This window comes from Halichoeres trimaculatus, unplaced genomic scaffold (genome assembly GCF_033239565.1).
Source record: "Halichoeres trimaculatus isolate MK-OKI-2021-1 unplaced genomic scaffold, fHalTri1.1 fHalTri1_scaffold_15, whole genome shotgun sequence".
Classification (NCBI taxonomy): domain Eukaryota; kingdom Metazoa; phylum Chordata; class Actinopteri; order Labriformes; family Labridae; genus Halichoeres; species Halichoeres trimaculatus.
Window position 1 is genome coordinate 14,806,796 of NW_027437193.1, and position 19,479 is coordinate 14,826,274.

Consider the following 19,479-nt stretch of genomic DNA (forward strand, 5'->3'; position numbering starts at 1 on the left):
TGGATTCACTAAAGCCAATGTAGTCAGAAATGAACACATTCAGCAACAGCAGCTCTCTCAAACTGCACACAGGTTCACTCAGCATTCAATTCCAGCTCCGCAAGACAGAGAAAGACCCGCCTCTATCTCTGCTCTGCCAATCACATGGCCACTTGGGGACCCTGTTTGGTCTCTTCGTCATTAGGGGGTCCATAGGCTGAAAAACGCTGCTCTGGTGTACAAGTTGTTTCACTGCAATTCTGACACCAAATTGCGTCTGAAATTTTTTTTCTATCCATGTTCTACATCAGTCTTTCCCAAAGTCTGGGTCCTGACCCAAAGGTGGGTCCCCAGAAATTTTTTTAATGGGTCACCAAATTAGTTTTCAAAATATTTACACAAAATTCATGCTTTCCTTAACCAGAAGAAGTCTCCCCGTGGCAATTTGTTCGCTGATAATTGGCTCCTCACACTGTCATAGCTTGTTATGTTTTCATTTCGAAGGGTCATCGCCACAATGTTTACTGTGAATGGAAACATGTAACTGTTTTTCAAACCACAGTATGTTTCCTACTGTTTTACAGCAGTCTGGAGAAAAAAACGTCACTGTCACCATCACACTTATGAAAGAGCTGACCCATTGATTGCTTTGATCGTTAGTTTCCAAAGAAAGATTTGAAGGCAGATTCAGAACTTGAATCTGAATGTATCTGAATTTGAAAGCCCAGAGTTATTGCTGGATCTTGGACAGGCACCAGCTGCAGAAATGACCATCGCATCTTAATATCTTGTCCTGAATATTGCATGACTGGGATACAATTCTGAAATCAAGCAGGCTAATTTGTATAGTAAAAATGCAAGTATTTTCAAACATAAGCCTAACGAAGCTGTAATGCATTTGTCAAATATGTTAGGCCTGTGAGCTAGTACAAAAGATGTAAGACACTACAGAAACATGATCAAAGAACCCTTTTCTATCTTTGCACAGTTATTCTGTCAATTGGTTTACAGATTTTGGATTGGGTCGCCGTGGCTTGTTACCCCAAAAAGTGGGTCACCTGAAAAAAAGTTTGGGAGACACTGTTCTACATCAACAACTTGTCAGTTTAAAAAAAGCATTTTAACCTTTAGGTTTTCTCATACCTTCCACCTAAGAGCACCATCATTTTTGTATTATGACTTGTTCTGTACAGCTCTCCTACTCCATGCTTCTTCATTAACTTAGAGATGTTGATTTGTGGTACCCCAAAAACAGTACTACACCCAGGATTTGCTTCCCGCAGACTTCTGTGGTTTACTCTTTTTATATTTAATTTGACAGAAAAATTTCATAATCACTAAGAAGTAGATAAAACATCTAAGATTAAAAACTGCTCAGTGTAGTTCCTTTCTTTGAGCTTAAATTAGTCATATTTAATAAACCTTCTTTAAGTGGGCTTATCTCAGTTTTGAAACTGTAAAACAGGGGTGGCCAACCAGTCAGAGACCAAGAGCCACAAAAATGACCGTGGTACTACAGAGAGCCACGTCACGCATGTGATCCTGTAAACACACTTCCTCTCACACATAAACAAAATGTTATAAAATAAAAAGCAATACATTTCCAATTTTCAAAGCGAGATTTACTGTGTTTGTGGGTTTCGATTTGTACTAGAGAAGAGAAACCGAAACTTAAGTATTAATCCCAACTGATCCCAACGTTGGCATCCATATATATATTTTAGATTGATCGGCACACCACTACTCATAACTAGATACATATTTTAATGAATAGATCAAAGAACCACGCACCGAAAGGCAAAGAGCCACATGTGGCTCGTGAGCCACAGGTTGGCCACCCCTGCTGTAAAACAATGTTTTATAACACTACATGTCACGAAAGACCTATGACTCTTAAAGCTATGTCTGTGCTGATAGTTGGTGCCTATAATTTCACTCACACTATAAAACACTGCTCATCAACCTCACCTTGCATTCTTTCAGCAGACAGGTGTTTTACTCATTATGACTTTTTGCTGTTAGATGTAAAAAAAAAAAAAGGTTTTCTTCACCGTGCTTTAAATTGTCTGACACTTGCCCCCACACAGCAATTACAAGCATAAAAAAAGTTACAAAACAATAAACTATAATGTGCCATCCCTTTTCTTTATATCTTTCTAAAGAATATTGTGACTTACATTAAAATGCCTTTTGGGAACTTTGTGGAATACAATCCAAACCTACATTTTGACCTTGTTGTCAGCGTTAACAGATAAATGGCATTCCAGTCATGGATTCATTGAGTATCAGAGCGTCTTCGTTTATCTGTGAATGTATTCTGAAGCGGGGACCAATCATTCCCTGTGCTGAATGAACTATAAGCTTATGGATTTTTTCCCCGAGATCAGTTTTGATTTGGTAATTATGTGTGTGCTGTGTTTTCAGCCTTGACAAATGGAGTTGTGATGGGTCCTGCTCGAGGCTGTATTTTGGCTCATTTCTTTTAAGTTTATGTGAAAAATATGGGACTTCTGGCCTTGTTTGATTAACATTTATTATTTATTTATTATGTTTCATAACAAAGGAAAGAAAGTAGATTTGTCACCGTGTTGTAAAAGCAATAGAGGTTAACATCATGCACGTAACTCTCACATTTTCCCAGGTTTCCCCTTTTTTTATGTTTCTCTGACAATCCAGGAGCAGCACACCTGACTAACAAACACAAGAAAAGGTGTTTTTTTTCTTAGCACATTTTAATTAAGGCTGACATTCGCTAATTCACAACATGCATTGTCAGCCCCCCTTGGGTTTGGCAGGGCTGTTTCATTTGTTGGTGTTGAGCCAATGTGTCTGTGATTATAAGACCAGCAAACACATCTGGACACTTGTGGGACTTGCAGCTGCTGAGCCTCCATTACGGATGATCACTTGATGACAGCGAGTGTAAAGCACATTTTAAAAGGAGGCAGTACCACCAGAATTATGTGATACTCAGAGTCTTTTTTTATATCTGTCTGCTTTTCTTTTTTTTCCTGTACTGAACCTCTTCTTTCCAAAATCAGCTTCCAGATGGAGAGACATCCTGCTGGTTGGAGAATTAAAAGACTGTGTTAATCTTTTACAAACATTTTCTGGGTTCTTCATTTCGACAACAGAATCTATGTTTGAGACATGACCAAAGGCTCGACATGAAACATATTCAGCTACAAGCTCGCATTGCAAAGATCATTTATGTGCTATAGATTGGCTTTTGGAAAGAAGCTATACAGCTGACATGGGGCAGAGAAGATTTTAATTGCTCCAGAGATCTCAAGCTGTTGAGTCATCAAGCTGTTATTCACATAGCCGTTTTGCAATGTAAATATATCGGAAACATAATCAGATGTTTTACATGATTTCAGCTGCTTGGCTGTTTCATGTCTTTCACTCCGGGAGGGTTTTATAAGTGTGATGAAAGACAGAAATAGAAAGCGCACATAGAGGAATTGAAGATGATTTTTCAGCAGAGCAGCGTGCAGCAGGGAGCAGGATTTCTGTCTCCTTGTCCGAATGCCCTTGGAGTGAAGCTTTGTGGCGTGAACTCCCATAAGACCTCTCTTTGTTCTCACAAGATGAGGGTTAGCAGAGTGTGACTGTGCACTTACACCTGAAGCCATCAGAAGCGGAGGGAATTACACCTTTATACTGTGCCGTGCTTCTGCTCTCATCCCTCCCAGCTTCAATTTACCCATACACAACAGGCCATGAAGTCCTCCTGGAAAAAAAAATACTGCACACCTTTACACACATGCAAAAGCACCATACGTCAATCAGACGCAGTCCAAAAAGAGTCCAAACCTGCATGTGCAGATACACAAATGGCAGTTTTAATGTCAGATTTTCATCTTGTTTGATGCACAGTCTGACATTTGCATCAAAGGAATGTGCCATGTCTTGCAGAATTGAAAAACAGCAGCGCTCATTATTGAGCTCAATTTAGGAGCTGTAACACTTGGAACATTGAAATATTGATCAGTTGCAGATTAATTACACTGGGGTTGACAGACTTTAAGTAATAACACTGTTTTGTTTGATCTGCAGATCTATTTGGTGACAGGCTCAGGCTTGTTACTACATCCCTTTATATAATCACTGACAGGTCGTTCATCTGATTAAAGCTCCTGTAAGAATCTTTTGGCTTGCGTCAATTCTGGCACCCCATGGCAAAAGTGAAACCTATCTATGCTCATTTTGACATGAAGGCATTTTTTCTGACAAATTATGATTATCAAAACCATCCTGCTACATGCTAAACATGCCACTTATTGATGATGTTTGCTTTTGAAAATTGAAGACCAGGCTGTTTCACCGATCCCCTCACAAAGTTTTGGGGTATTAAAGGATAAGTTCGGTTTATACAGCTTTTACATTGTTTATAGAATGAAGTAGAACAAAATACTCACCCAGAAGGCTTTCCTGATCCAAGCAGTGCTTCGGGAGATATTTAGATCCAGAATCGTGCCGCGAACGTCCATATAATGGGATCCATCAGGGCATAGACAGCGCCGCTCCTAAAACTACATTAATCGTCCAAAAACTCATGTTTTTCACCAATACTCCATCATGGTCCACTCCAGGTTAGTCCTCTGCTGCAGTCTGTGTCACTCCAGACAGCGCTGTTTGGCTGTACTGACCTCTGAACTGACAAAGACTTTGTTTACGTTTGCCCCTCCGTGCATGCGCTGTGCGGCTCATTGTTTCAGGGGAAGACGGCACGCTACATGACGACGAATGGAGGGGCAAACGTAAACAAAGTCTTTGTCAGTTCAGAGGTCAGTACAGCCACACAGCGCTGTCTGGAGTGACACAGACTGCAGCAGAGCACTAACCTGGAGCGGACCATGATGAAATATTGGTGAAAAACATGAGTTTTTGGACGATAAATGCAGTTTTAGGAGTGGCACTGTCTATGCCCCGATGGATCCCATTATACGGACGTCCGCTGCACGATTTTGGATCTAAATATCTCCCGAAGCACTGCTTGGATCAGGAAAGCCTTCTGGGTGAGTATTTTGTTCTACTTCATCTATAAACAATGTAAAAGCTGTATAAACCGAATTTATCCTTTAAAGGTTACTATATAGAAACAGTCAGTCTTGTTTGAGGTCATTATTTGCTTTTATAGGTCACATAGATGTATCAGTATCGATTTCAGTCTGATTCACAACCAGTGACAAACTCCTCACTGGAGCTTTAAGTTTAGTTGAAAAAAACAAGAGTGTCAACCTAAAAGCAACATGCCCTACATCCTGTGTCCCACATTGTTCGCTCTGAGGAGCAGAGATGGATAACGCAGAGGAATGAGACTGCCAGGCAGAAAAGAGGGGAGAGTTAAATCGACACTGGGTCTAAATCCTGTTAAGTCATTCAGTGCGACAGCAAACATTTTGTAATTTTGCAGGTTTGGGCTTTTTGTCAAGTTCAGCTGTTAATAAATGTGGATGTATGCTTTTTGTTTGTGTTATTATTGCTGGGTGTCATTATGATTATTTGGCATTTAAAGCTGCTTTGAGGAACATTCAGTTTGTGTTGATCTTGGTGCCCCCTGTGGACAAATCAATGCCTTCCACCTCTTTATTGATCATCTCTGTTTATTGGAACCAGTGTTGGTAATAACTGCATTACTAATGCTGTTACTTCTTCTAGTAATGGGTAATGTCATTAACTACTATTTCAAACATCATAACCCCCTCACTGTTACCAATAGTGAAATGTGGCGCATTACTGTGTATCTGACCTGGCTCGCTCAGCCAGGCTCAAGTGAGGAGCTGCAAATAAAATGTGGAGAAAAGCATCAGACACATAAGTATTGATGAGTAAAATCATGGTGATACTTCTTTTAACAAAGAGCTGATGCTAAAGTTAACTTTTCAGCAACAGATGTCACACAGCTATCTGTGTAACCCACAGTCAGAGAGGATCTTTCATGCAGCGTCTTTGGATCAAACCAACCAGAGGGAGAGGGGTGGATACTGTTTTTTTTAATGTATAACACATGTATTTGACTTGTTTTGACTTGAAAACATATTACAGAAGACAGGACCATACTTAAAGAGAAAGGGGTTAACAGGTGAAATTACAAGTTGGGAATAAAGTGGGAGACAGGGTTAAAAAGCAGGAGAATCCTTCCTAAATTGGGAGTGTTGGCAGGTGTCTCCCTCAGCTGGTCACAGGACAGGGGCTGCAAATTTAATATGCACGAGTCGGGAGCGGTCTGTTGGTTAAAACTGACGTTTTCAGGATGGAAGTACAGGCACTTCTCAACAGACAACACTTCAGAGTCAAAGATGTAAAAGGCAAGACCTTACATGTAAACATTACGTCAGAGCAAAACCTGCTCAAAAACTGAACTCTTTTGCAAATTGAAGGTTTTTCGAAAAAGTAACGCAAAATTACTTTCCCTAGTAACTATTTACATTCATGGAGTAATTCAGTGACTAATTTAATTCCTTTTTTTGATTAAGTAACAAATAACATTAACTAATTACTTTTTTAAAGTACTTTTCCCAAAACTCATTAAAACCAAATCAAATCTACCCCTGGTGGTAATTTTTAATCATTAGTAGTTAAGACTACAAACAGCCAAACCTGTATCATTTTTCTCTTCTTTGCTTTTGTTGCTAATATAGAGGCATCAGCATTATTTTTAAAGTGTTTCACAGCTTGCTAAAAACTCCTCACAGGAGCTTTAATTCTATGTATATTTACTTTCCACGTTGTTGTAGCAGATGTATAAAGGGGGTGTTTCACATAAACCAGTCACAGAAGCAGATGAATTATGTCTTAGATGTGCAAGATCAGAACTACTTTATAAAGCCTTCTTAGAGGTGTTCACCCACGACACAAACCATAGACAAGCATTGCATTATTTAATATTAAATGCTCATCAGATAGAATTCTTCTTTAATGATTCACCAGAAAAATGATCGAATTGTACGTTTTCCCCACATTAATTTAGTCGTATCAGTTCACAGGCTCATCATTTCCAATCTAATACAGCATGAGCTTTTATTTTCTCAGCACTTACTTTTCTGTCTCTCCCTCATAAAGCACTCTCTTTAATTCTCCTCCACAGCCAGACAGATTTTTTAAAAAGCACCTTTTCTTTCTTTTTTTCTGAGGTGTATGATTTTGGTCTGCTGCCAAATATACTTTACTTCTCTGTTTCTATTTCTACGACACCCCGTCCATTTGTCTCTCTTTGTTTACCTGTAGTATATTAGCACTCATTCAGAAGCTGGGTTGGATCTGTGAGGGCTGGAATACTAACAGGCTGAATGAGAGACTGGGCCAGGAGGAGGCCTGTGAGAGTCCAAGGGAGCATGGTTAGAGTGCTGGACTTTGGCTTGGGTCGTCCATCCGTCACTTTCTTTACACCCTCTCCCTGGCACTGACAGGTCATGGCAACGGCAGCTTGTGACGGATGACTAATGTTCCCCTGGTAATGAATGAGACACCACCCTCTGAATGCCAAGTGGGGTGCTGGTAGTGGTGATGAGGGTGGCTGCCTCTCTGGCAAACACAGAAATCATATGAGGAGGATGAATAGCATGCAGGCATGTTGGTATCCCATGTGTGTGCCAGGCAAATACAGTAAAGCTGCCAGGTTGTGAGAATCTGTTGTGAGAATTTTTATGAATCAGGCTCTGATTGCATTTTAATACAGTATTAAAATAATTACATCTATTAATTCTGCTTATTTTCCATCTTATGGGTTTAAAGGATGAAAACAGGAAAAGGAAGAGCATAATTGAATGAATTTATGTTGAAAAATGAAATTAGACAGGCTGTAATGATGGAAACATGCCATGTGTAGGTGGGGGGAAAAAGAACATTGCCATTACGGATGGTGTATACACTGCTCTGTGGAAAGAGAGCTCTGCAGCTCACAGTCAAATCTTCTTGACTGTGCGTTGAGTAGCTGAGACCTGTCTTATCTTCACCTCATAATGCGCAGGCGTGATCCTATCTGAGCCCCGCAAAAAACAGCTTTTAGACGTCGTGTGCGCTGCTCTCTTTGAAGCGAACGCGTAAGATTGGAGAGGTTTCTTTTACAGGCGAAATTTTTTTTTAAAAAAAGAAGAGAAATGAATTTGTGTTTGGAAGGTGAGCTCACTGAAAAGCACAGTTCAACCTGTGGATAGTGTGTGGAGCGCGTCTGTAGCTACCGGTCAGTATACAGGCGATCCGGGACGCTCTGCCTCCAGACTGCTGTGCTGTTTGTGCGCGTCTCTCTGCCACCGTTTGCTCCGGGATCCGGTGTGTTCCGTTTGACCCAAGGCTGTGAGTAGGTTTCAGTTTATGAATGGCACTGACATGGAGGAAATACCGTTTCAGAAAGTCAAAACCAGGCGGAAGAGAAGTCACTGTCCACCGGGCGTCCCTCTGACCACCATCGTGTGCGAGGACGAGTTCGACTGCAAGGAGCTCGAGTCCCTCTTTCAGAACTACAACCTGAAGCTAGAGCAGACCTCCACCTTGAAAGCCCTGGCCGTGCTCATCTTCATGTCCTCCACACTGGCCGTGGTGGAGTTACTGTCCGGCCCCAGCCTCACCATCTCTAAGGGGTCCCATCCGGTGCACTGTGTCATCTTCGTGTCCCTCTTCATCGTAACCAACGTGAAGTACCTGCAGGTGACTCAGCTCCAGCAGATCGTCAACCTGACGCTGCTCTTCGGCTTCACCTTCTCCTTCCTCTGCTGCCCCTTCTCGCTGGGTGCGATGGGGATGGATCCGCCGGAGTCCCCGGAGCAGGGCATGTGGCAGCTCATCCTGGTCACCTTTGTCGCCTATGCGCTCCTACCTGTGCGGACTCTGCTGGCTGTGGTACTGGGAATAATGGTCTCCATCTCGCACTTGATTGTGACTGCCACTTCTGTCACAGTGAAGACACAGAAACTATGGAGGACAGTACGTATATGTGCTTTATTACTGTTTAATCCATTGGTATGTCTTTAAATGTATTCTATTAAGCTAAACCCACACAAAGATACAGTATAATAACACAGAAAGGGGAGAAACTCAGTGTTAAGACTCCAGCTTAGCACCAAGGACAGCTCCCTATGGTTAGACTTGATGGGATTTGCTCAGGCTTTGATCAAATTTGACACAAGTGTAATTCTGCCAAGAACTGTTTTTTTGTAACAAAAAAAAACACAAGCCATCCCATAATAAGTACAATAAATAAATAAATAAATCAATTAAAAAAATTATTTGAATGAGCTTTTGGATCTGAAGTTAAAGAGGCATGTAGCGGACAAACTCAAAGTGAAACATTTCTGCTTAAATACATTTTCAACTCCAAGTTTGATTCTTAAAATATCACAAATACATGTTATTTAGTATTTTTTAAGTTAAACTTACTTAACTTATATCTGTATACCTGGGTTGGTGATTACCTGTAAACTCCTACAATGAAAAAAACAAACAAACAAATAAAGAGGGGAAAACAATGAATGAGCAAAGCAGGCTGCATGCTCCCTGTTTTTTTTTTTTTTTTTTGCCCTGTGGATGTGATTCAGTCCCCAAAGGATCTGTCTGGGAATGAAGAAGCAGAGTGACATTCTGCTAGCACAAGAAGTAGGGCAAACAGAGGGACACACACACACACACACACACATACAGAGACACACACACACACACAATCTCACACACCATACAAACACACACTTTCACATCACCATATACTTCAGTTATGAAAAAGAGGGCAAAGTCATGCATGCCGTTCCCAGAGCCAAAATAGAAATTGGTACAGACCTCTCTGTACATTTATATCTTTGTGCCTTTTTTCTGTCTGGCTGCAACACACACGCACACACACACACGCACACATTCATATTTCTGACTGTCACCAGGTGTGAGGAGAGAAGATATGTCACATCAGTCAAACCCTCCAGGGGTAATGGAACATTTCTGCCTCAGCCTCGCTGCAGCACATGACGTGAAGATTGTGCATTTCTTGGAAATTGAGATGTGATCAGTTCATCACAGCCCCCCCGGTCGATGACAGTGGTATTTGCAGAGGAGATTGTTTCCCCCCCTGTATGTAGGCTATGCGATACCTGCATAGCCATGTGAAGGACAGTGTTAGCTGTACTACCAGAGATAGCTAATCCATTAAGCTTAGAGATGAGCCGTGTGGCATGACCCCGTGCAGCCTGGGCTTGCACCAACCACCCACCTAGGTCCCAGGCACTCAGCCTGCAGAGCCGTCTGCTTTCAAGACCAAGTCTACCTGCCGTACCGTCTGAATGAGGCAGAATTATTTCTTTGCTCACTTGTTCCTTTCACATAATGCAGCATAAACACAAGATTTAAAGTTGCCAGCTCCTCAGAAGACAGTCTTGTTGTCCTTAAGTGAAGAAATTATTTTAATATACCTCAAAGTTAATCAGATTCTTCTTTTAGGATGGTTAGATGAAAAAAAAATAGGCCACACATTTACATTTACATTCAGAATGGTGCTAATAATAAAACTGTTTATTCTTAGAGAAAAGATGGTTGATTTTTTAGGAAACCTGCCGCTGCATTAAACAGTTTTTTCCCCAATCAGTTTAACTCATAAAACATTTAAATAAGCCCTTTCCTCCCTAACAACAGGCTTATTGGTGAGTAATCAGTGGCCCAAATAACCAGCTGCTTTGGCATAGAGCAATCTTTATAAGGGAAAAAAGAAAAATGTGCATATTTGAATAAACCCAGTATGATATCATTCAAATGTCACATTGTCATTAACAGTGTACATAGTCCCAGTGTGTCTTTTATTTTGCTGCCCGTTTAGCGTTAGGTATATGTTAACTACCTCTAAAATTATTTAAAAAATTATTAAATTATTAAAAATAACTATTGTGCATAATAAAAGTGAGAACAAAGGTTGTCATTTTCTCATGGTGTTGGAGTATTGTGGGAAGAAAGAGCAGAAAAAAATGCATGATGGTTTGTTTTTTGGCAAAGCAGACAGAGGAGTGAGTGTTTTTACACCACTCCACTCACATGTCCGCATTCACTAACTGAAGGCTGTAAAGTAACTTGAGCATCGTGTGAATGTGTCGAAGCTCGCCAGCTCTGCTGCTGAGCACAAAGAGAAACTGCTGCTGCCAGAAACAGTCTTTTCACGGCAATCTATTATTTATCGCGCTGGGAAACATGCCTGTCTGTGGCAACACAAGTTTGTTTAACGTGAGAGGCGGTGTGTACACCATACGCAGCTTTGACAGTGTATTTATGACGTTCATAATAAATTAAATTTACACTTTAGTGTGATCTGTTATCGCGCTTCTTGAGGTCAAATGTGCAGCAATAGTTGGCTCCACTTGAAGCACACACTCATGATAAATGGCCCGGGAAAGAGGAGAATGAAGTCTCTTATTCTTAAGAATGTATAATCACTTGCTGCAGGGTAACAGAGTGTTAGTGTTGAGTGTAGAGTGTAGAGGTGAACACAGGACCTTGTTAAGTTTGTGGACAAAGTCAGAGCCAGTTGACTTCAGTGAATTAAAAAAAAAAAACACTCCTCTCTTTGTGTCCTGCACAAGGTTAAAGCTACTGTGCATCTGCTGAGATGGATGAACAGGAGCATGGATCCTCACATTTGTTAATGTCAGGGACTCAAAAATAGAAAAATATTAGGACCTACCACTGTCTGCTCCATCTGTCCTACAGGAGGGTGTTAGTTTTGTGGTTTTAGAGTTGGGATTTGGCATAAAACAAAGTGTAATATGTGTGGGAATACAAGTTCATGTTTCTTTGTAAGTGTGTGCTTCAAATGTTATAATGACTAATTGAATTATTAAGAGTTGTTTTTTCATCTTGTATTATTTGCACACCTCTAAAACCGCTAATGCCAGTTAAAATACCAGTTTGAAGTGTGATTCATTACATATAAATAAAGATTAATTTAGCAATTGTTGTTAATGTCATTATTAAATGATCACATAATATTAGAACACTCATGAGACTAACTGTATGTTTTTTTTCTGTTTGCAGTTGGTTGCCAACACAGTGCTGTTCACCAGTGTCAACCTGTCAGGCCTGTTTGTGCGCATCCTGACAGAACGAGCCCAGAGGAAGGCCTTCCTGCAGGCGCGCAACTGCATCGAAGAGAGACTGCGCATGGAGGACGAGAACGAGAAACAGGTACAGGCAGCTGTGCTGAAAGGATCTGAACATTAGACGTGCCCCCTCCCCTTCTCATGAGTCATTTCGACACATTATTCATTTCTGTTAGATTTCATGCCTTTTTGTCTCGCACGTTTCTTATCCCTACTAACACTTTGTCGTGTGATGACTTTGCTGTGTTTGACTCTATCAATGTAAATTTGAACTTGTTCTGTCTTTCCTTCTCTCTTTCTCTAACACACACACATGCACACACACAGGAGCGCCTGCTAATGAGTCTGTTGCCCAGGAACGTAGCTATGGAGATGAAAGAGGATTTCCTGAAGCCCCCAGAAAGGATCTTTCACAAAATCTACATCCAGCGCCACGACAATGTCAGGTAGGATCCTCACATCGGAACAACACAACTGCAAACCGTGTCAGTAATGATTAAAACCTACCTAACTGTGGATCAACTTTACTGATACAACTTTTACCACTTTTGCACACATTTATTTCCTGATGAATTTGTGCAACCTCTAACCTCTTCTTGCATATTAAAATTACACTTAACAACTTGGAGCTCATGTGAGGAACTCTTGGTTTGGATTAATATTTTTATCCTATGTAGCCAAACAGTACCTTTATCTCTAATGATTAAAAAAAAAAAAAAATCTCAGGTGAAAGTGTGATTCATCAAAAGCCTGAACTTTGAAAATGTATAAATAAGGTTGTTTCAGTTGCGTACAGTTAATTTGTCTGTCTGACACCTACCCCTGGCAGCAGTTTGAGATATTAAAATAACCTATTATATAAATAAGTCAGTCTTCGTGCTGATGGTTTGTTTTCTGTTGTCGGTAATGACCTACAAGAAATCAGTTTTAGTTTTAGACTGGCTCATGTAAAGTTACAAATTCCTCACAGGAGGTTAAACCAATCGTGTCACGTGGAAAGGAGACAAAGGGCTATACAGGGTGGTGTGATCTGACCCAGCAGCAACCCCTGGTCTAAAAATACGAAACCCATGCAGAAGTGTTAAAAACTGCTGTTCTTTGAGAGTCCGCTTGAGGCTGGCTGTAGAAGCGCCAAAAACCACCGCAAGCTAATTTTTGTAGCAGAAATAAAGCTGTTATCAGCCTGGTTAAAAACAGCTCAGGTCTGAATGGCTCCTGTCTCTGTCGGCAGATCCTGTACGGAGGCTGAACTTACAACTTAATTATCTTTAAAGTTCTGAAACTTACAAGATATAAGGGCATGGCTGACTCCACTAATAGGCGGGCACCCTGTAGCTGTCTGCAAAGAGGCTACAGGCCTCTGTACCTCATCCGAACTGGAGCAAAGCTAGAATAAATGAATGAAAACCAACAGAAATATATAAAACAGAACTATATGGGTGACTTCATGGAGATTTTGTCCCTAGATTAAATTTATTAGTATTATTTCATATTAGTCTCAAGATTTGATCTGCCAGTGTCTAATACAGTAACAACTCCTCAAAACTGCAATAACTGAAACATTTGGTTTATTACATCTAGACATCTGAGATAATTAACAAATTGTCAAAGAGAAAGTGTTTTTGGTAGTAATATTTTGGGGCTGCATAGCCTTTATTAGTTAGGATGGCTAAAGTGAGACAGGGGTTGTGGGGAGTAGAGTGTAAGGTAAAGACAAGCTGCAAATGGTCTGTGCAGGAGCAAAACCAGCGAGTAGAGTGACGAGGCAAGGCAAGTTTATTTATATAGCACATTTCAGCCAGGCAATTCAAAGTCCTTTACAGACAGAACAAATTCAAAAGAAAAAAAATAATATTTTATTAAATAGCAGATTTAAATAAAAAAGATACAATAAAACAATAAGATTAAAAAAAAAAAAAAAGTTGAAATAGATTTTAAAAGAGATTTTTAAAACACATTTTAAGATAACAGTGGCAGTGCAGAGTTGAAGAGAAGATATAAAAATGATTTGTTAAAATGCTCTAATAAAAGACAGCTGTAAAAAGGTGGGTCTTCAACCTGGATTTAAAGTAGCTCAGAGTTTCAGCAGACCTGATAATTTCTGGCAGCTTGGTCCAGATATTAGGAGCATAGAAGCTGAATGCTGCCTCTCCACGTTTGGTTCTGACTCTGGGGACTGAAAGCAGACCTGATCCAGATGACCTAAGTGGTCTTGATGGTTCATACGGGATCAAAAGATCATTGATGTATTTTGGCCCTAGTCCATTCAGAGCTTTGTAAACCAACAGGAGTGTTTTAAACTCTATCCTCTGACAAACAGGAAGCCAGTGTAAAGAGGCTGATGTGAACCTCAGCCACTAGACCATAGAGTCCATCTGTAGAGTCTGTTTAAAGGAATTCCATGTGTTTGGAGCTCCAAAACTTTAAGCAGATTTCCCAAGTTCAGATTAACCTGTGGTACTTGTGTTAGACAGGTAGTACAGCCAGTGGTCATCAGGAGATACAAGTGCCTATCACGACTTGTGTGATTATTGTCACTCCTAAAAAAACGTCCATGCTAATACTTGAAATTGCACTTCCCATTCCTGAAAATCAGTGACCAAGTTTGAGCCTGTGCCAGAGAAATTCTGTCAACAAGGAACAAAACTCCAAACATTGGGGTCAGCCATTATACCTCAGTGGCCTGGAATTTTTGTGAGATGAGCAAAAGGAAAAACTAGAAAAGCTCTCAGAGGGCACAGACCTCCGTCAAGCATAGTGTGATTCTCACGCAACACTTTAGTCCTACTTTAATGTTATACTCCCTTTCAGCAGACTGTCTGCTACAACTAGGTGTTAGTTGCAGGTTTGTACGATAATTTGTTACCTGACAGTGTTGAAAATTATGATGACCCAGTACATTTTTCACACTCTTGATCTTAGTATCCAGAATATTGCTAGGACAGTGGCCATGTTGAAAACAGCAGTATCTCACAATGATTAAAATCCTTAAAATAAAATCCTGGATTCAGACGATGATCCAGATCATCTCCACAATGGAGTCACTTCTTCCTTATCCCATTTTGAACATCTCCTAAAAATTTCATCAAGATACGTTTGTTACTTTTTGTGTTGTGTTGTTCACAGACAAACAGACAGACTCTCCCAAAAACATAACCTCCTTGGCAGAGATAATAAGTTATGCTGACTTATCTAGTACTAAGCTTGGAGTATTTTAAAACTTTGTGTTTAATCTGTAAATTATTCTTAAATTCACAGTTACTAAATCCTAATGTCAGGCAAACAGACCTTCAGACTGAGAGTTGCAAACAAATTTCCTCACTGTGATTATTGTTTCATGTCTTTCTTGAGAAGAAGCATTTCTTTGTAATCAGTTTAAAACAGTGCTGTTTGTTTTCTTGAAGCTTATCAGAAACTGTGATATTCAGTGAGTCTCCTCCTTCTCTCCTTCGAATTATTCTCTTCCTCTTCCTCTTTCCTTAGAAGTTTTGACACAACCCTTCTCTCCAGAGAGCAAACCACAAGTTAATCAGTTTAGTGTTGGATTTGTTGGCGGAGTTAATGTTTTGATGCTGTTTCTTTGGTCCGGGCTGCTAATGTGCATTCTGAATTATAGTATTTTCAGACATTTAACATGAGAAACGTATTAATGCTGCAAAGACATCCACAGTGCAACAGATAAGTTCAAGTCTGTCATTAAATTATTATTATTTTTTTAATGCTGTGATCATGTCATTAAATGTATCAAATGGAAACACTCAGATTCATCAAAGAGCCACTAAACTAACTATTAACAATATTTGAGCTAAAGCATTAAGTTACAGTTCACTGATGTGCACACTGGTCTTGCACTTAACCTTCTGTCACCTGCAGCTCTACTCGGCCATGACTGACCTTTGACCCTTTGTTGACAAACAGTGCTTAAAAGCATAATGACCAGTTTGTCTCATCACTTCATAAATCTTGTCCCCATCTACTTCAGCGGCATTTCTCACTTCTTCTTTTATCAAACTCATCAGTATTTCTATCATCACTTTGTCGTACCTTCCCCTCATCCTCCAAATCTCCGTGTTCATCAGGGAAGCTTGAGGAGCAGAGTTTGCTTAGCCTCGGGATTAAGTTGCTACCGGGGATTAAATGCAATGGAGACTAAATTCTTGTTGCATAATCATGAGTGTGTGCACTCCCGCTGTGGTTAAATATGGACACATCTCGGTGGAGCTGTGCTGATTGCTTTTGTGCCTTGAACTGCTTCAGATAGCACCACCCTTTAAAGGGTGATCTACACTGGGTGCTGACATGATTTATGTGATATGGGTGTAATTAGAGAGTAAACAGTGTGCAGCTCAATGTAATGAGCGATTTCTTTATTATTTTCTGAAAGTATGGATTGTGCTTTAACTGATTAAAATCAGGCCAGAAGAGTATTGTAGTAATCACAGTGTAAAATAGATTGAATAATATTGACTTCAACATTGCAATCACACATTTTATTTATCCAAATGTTAAAGCTCTTCTTGACACAAACTGTTGCAGCTATAAGCTGTTGAAAAGTTGACACAACAAATCCAGAAACCTGCGTTATTTTTACTGTCCAGCAGGGGGAGACTCTTATGGTCTTCAAAACAACACAAGATATGGGATGTTACAATGCAGGATGATGTTCGTTTGATAAATTTGAAGTTTTGTCCTCTCTTAAGTCATGAGCTTTGGTAGAAATTGAAGAATGAGGTTGGATTGGCTTGAAGGGCACGCTCAGAGTAGTGCTGTATCTCCTTTGCACCCAAAGGAGACAGTTAAACAAGTTTCAGGTATCCGATGAGGAGTCCTTTTTTGGGGGCCTCTTTTTGTTGGCTCTCCTGGCACATTTCACTGGAAAGAGGGCCCCGGTGTTGAATCAGAGCTTGCTGGGAGGTCTTGAGGTCCCATCTGGTCTGGGAATGCCAGAGGAGCTGGAAGAGGTTGCATGGGAGAGGGATAAGTGAGGAGAGTAGTTTAGCCCGCTGCTAGTGTGACTTAATAAGTGAGAGAAGATGATGCATGGATGGATGGATGGGTGGATGGATGGATGGATGATTCTATTAAGATTAAAATGATGGTTATTCAGAGTTTGCTTCCTGAGATTTACAAGTAACCAAAACTGCCACCTCTTATCCATGATCAGAAATCGAAGATGAGGCCTTACACAGAAATTGATCAATGGGTAATCTCTCTGTGGCTACTTTAGCTTCTTCTACGAGACGTTTGGCATTGGCAGAGAATATTTGGCTTTTTTTCACTTATCTCTGCTGCTCATCTCACAAATGTATGTTCCTTACAAATGTGGCACCATTTATAAGGGCAATAAACAAGCTTTCTGATAGTATAAGATTTAATGTATTAAGCATTGTTACAACAATAAACTTGATAATAATTGACTTTGTTTAAATGGCATCAAAAACAATCTTTGACAAAGTGCCTTGACACATTAAGAATCAGAAAGAAAGAACATCAAGCTGAGGTAGGTGAGATATCATAGAGACAACAAAATAAAAGAAATAAAGAGGGGGGAAAATAAATAAAATAAAATCCACCAGACAAAAAATGCCTTAATTTTATGGTCTGTTTATGATTGTAACTGATTCTTTTTGGGGGTAATTTTAAGCTCCTCATCAGAAAACAGAAATACAGTTTAAATCAGGGGTGGCCAACCAGTCAGAGACCAAGAGCCACAAAAATGGCCGAGGTACTACAGAGAACCACATCACACACGGGGTCTTACAAACACACTTCCTCTCACACATAAACGAAATGATATAAAATGAAAAACAATGCATTTCCAATTTCAAAGCAAGATTTATTGTGTTTGTAAGTGTGTTTAAATTCATACTAGAGAAAAGAAACTGAAACTTAAGTATCAATGTGTACACCCAAATATTGATTAACACTGATCCCAACGTTGGCATCAGTGTATCAACAATTTAGATTGATCAGCACACCACTACTCATAACTTTATATATACATTTTTATGAATGGATCAAAGAGCCACACACACCGAAAGGCAACGAGCCACATGTGGCTCACGAGCCGCAGGTTGGCCACCCCTGCTTTAGATCTTCCAACACATGGAATGTCTGTTTAGCTCATTGGCTAAATGACCATGTCCCATTTACAGAGGCTGTAGTCCTCATATTATTAACCTCGGGTTTCCACTCCAAGGCCTTTCCCTGCAAGTCAAAATCAACTCTTCTCTTGTTTTAGACTCTCTCTCTCAATGAAAGTATGAAATGAAGACCTACAAAAAAAAAAAAAAAAAAAAAGTTCCTCAAAGTGTCTTTATTAATGGACTGCCAGATAGCAGCTGACTATTTTACACGAGGAACCACATGAAAATCGGATACCCTGTGTTGTGCTGATATTCAGTATAGGTCTAATTTTCACATTGACATTACAGTGCCCTAAAACAGTATTTGTAAAAAAAATATGTCACTGAGAGAAACAAGGACTCTACTCTGCTGTTTCTTTTCACAGCAATACTTTTCTTTGACCAGTTGCACCTTAAAATTCATTTGCGCTACTGTCCATGAAAATCTTATATCTTAGGCTGCATTAGCTTGTTTTTCTTGTCTTCTTGTTAATTATGTTTTCATATTTAAATTTATGTCTTTTTCTATGCTTACTTTTTTATTCTTACTTTTTAAATCTATACTGTTGAAAGTGGGACAGTTTTTTGATTTTTCTGTATGTCCTTGTATCCATAGAAAATTGACATGATGATCCTTTGAATCTTGAGTCTGAAATCATCTGATGTCAGTCTTTAGGTTGACCTACTTTGCTCATTGTTGTTGTGGGAAGTTTACTCTTCCTAAATCTGCTGTAAGCACTTTGCACACTCCTCTGTTCTGCTGCTCCTTATTACCCTGATGTCAGCACATACAACATCCACATACTGTCACTCCACAGGGGCCCATCCAGAGTTAACCCTTGAGTTAGCACGCTGCTCATGTGCTTCTGTTGCGTGATTAAATTGAAATCAGGTCTGCCAAAATAGCTCCAGTAATTCCTCCCACAGAGGGAAACAGGAACTGAACATAATTGGGGGAATAACTTTCCTCGAAAATGTGCCGTCAGAGAGGAAATAATGGATAACGTGAGACGGGGGGAGGCAATATTAGACAGGTACAGGTTACCGAGGGAAGAATTATGTTCATATTATACGGCTCAATCATTAGAGGTGTGGTGCTGTGGATGATGAGTTGAGTCGGGGATGAGGAGTTTTGACCTTGAGCAGTGAATCTGGTACAGTAGACTTCCAGCTGCTGCCAAGATGCTGCAGGGTTTGTTGTGACGGTTTTGCTGGAAGACATTCAAAGTCTGTTACAGAGGTTCACAGTCTGGGATCTCTGGGCTTTTCAGGGCTTCATCTCACGCAAACATGATGCTTTCAGTGTG

At 40.1% G+C, this 19,479-nt stretch overlaps 1 protein-coding gene across 2 annotated transcripts in view; it reads left to right on the plus strand.

Moving 5' to 3' along the window:
* Positions 1-7,893: 7,893 nt before the first annotated feature.
* LOC141804078 (adenylate cyclase type 1-like) overlaps positions 7,894-19,479 on the plus strand; it is a 49,172-nt gene continuing 37,586 nt past the window's right edge. The window contains exons 1-3 of one of the 2 annotated variants that reach the window (XM_074688326.1): positions 7,894-8,907; positions 11,983-12,132; positions 12,375-12,493. In XM_074688326.1, coding sequence (XP_074544427.1) covers positions 8,299-8,907; positions 11,983-12,132; positions 12,375-12,493 — 878 coding nt within the window. In that variant the 5' untranslated portion in view covers positions 7,894-8,298. The remainder of the gene's footprint in view (positions 8,908-11,982; positions 12,133-12,374; positions 12,494-19,479) is intronic. The other variant, XM_074688327.1, reaches the window with a different exon arrangement.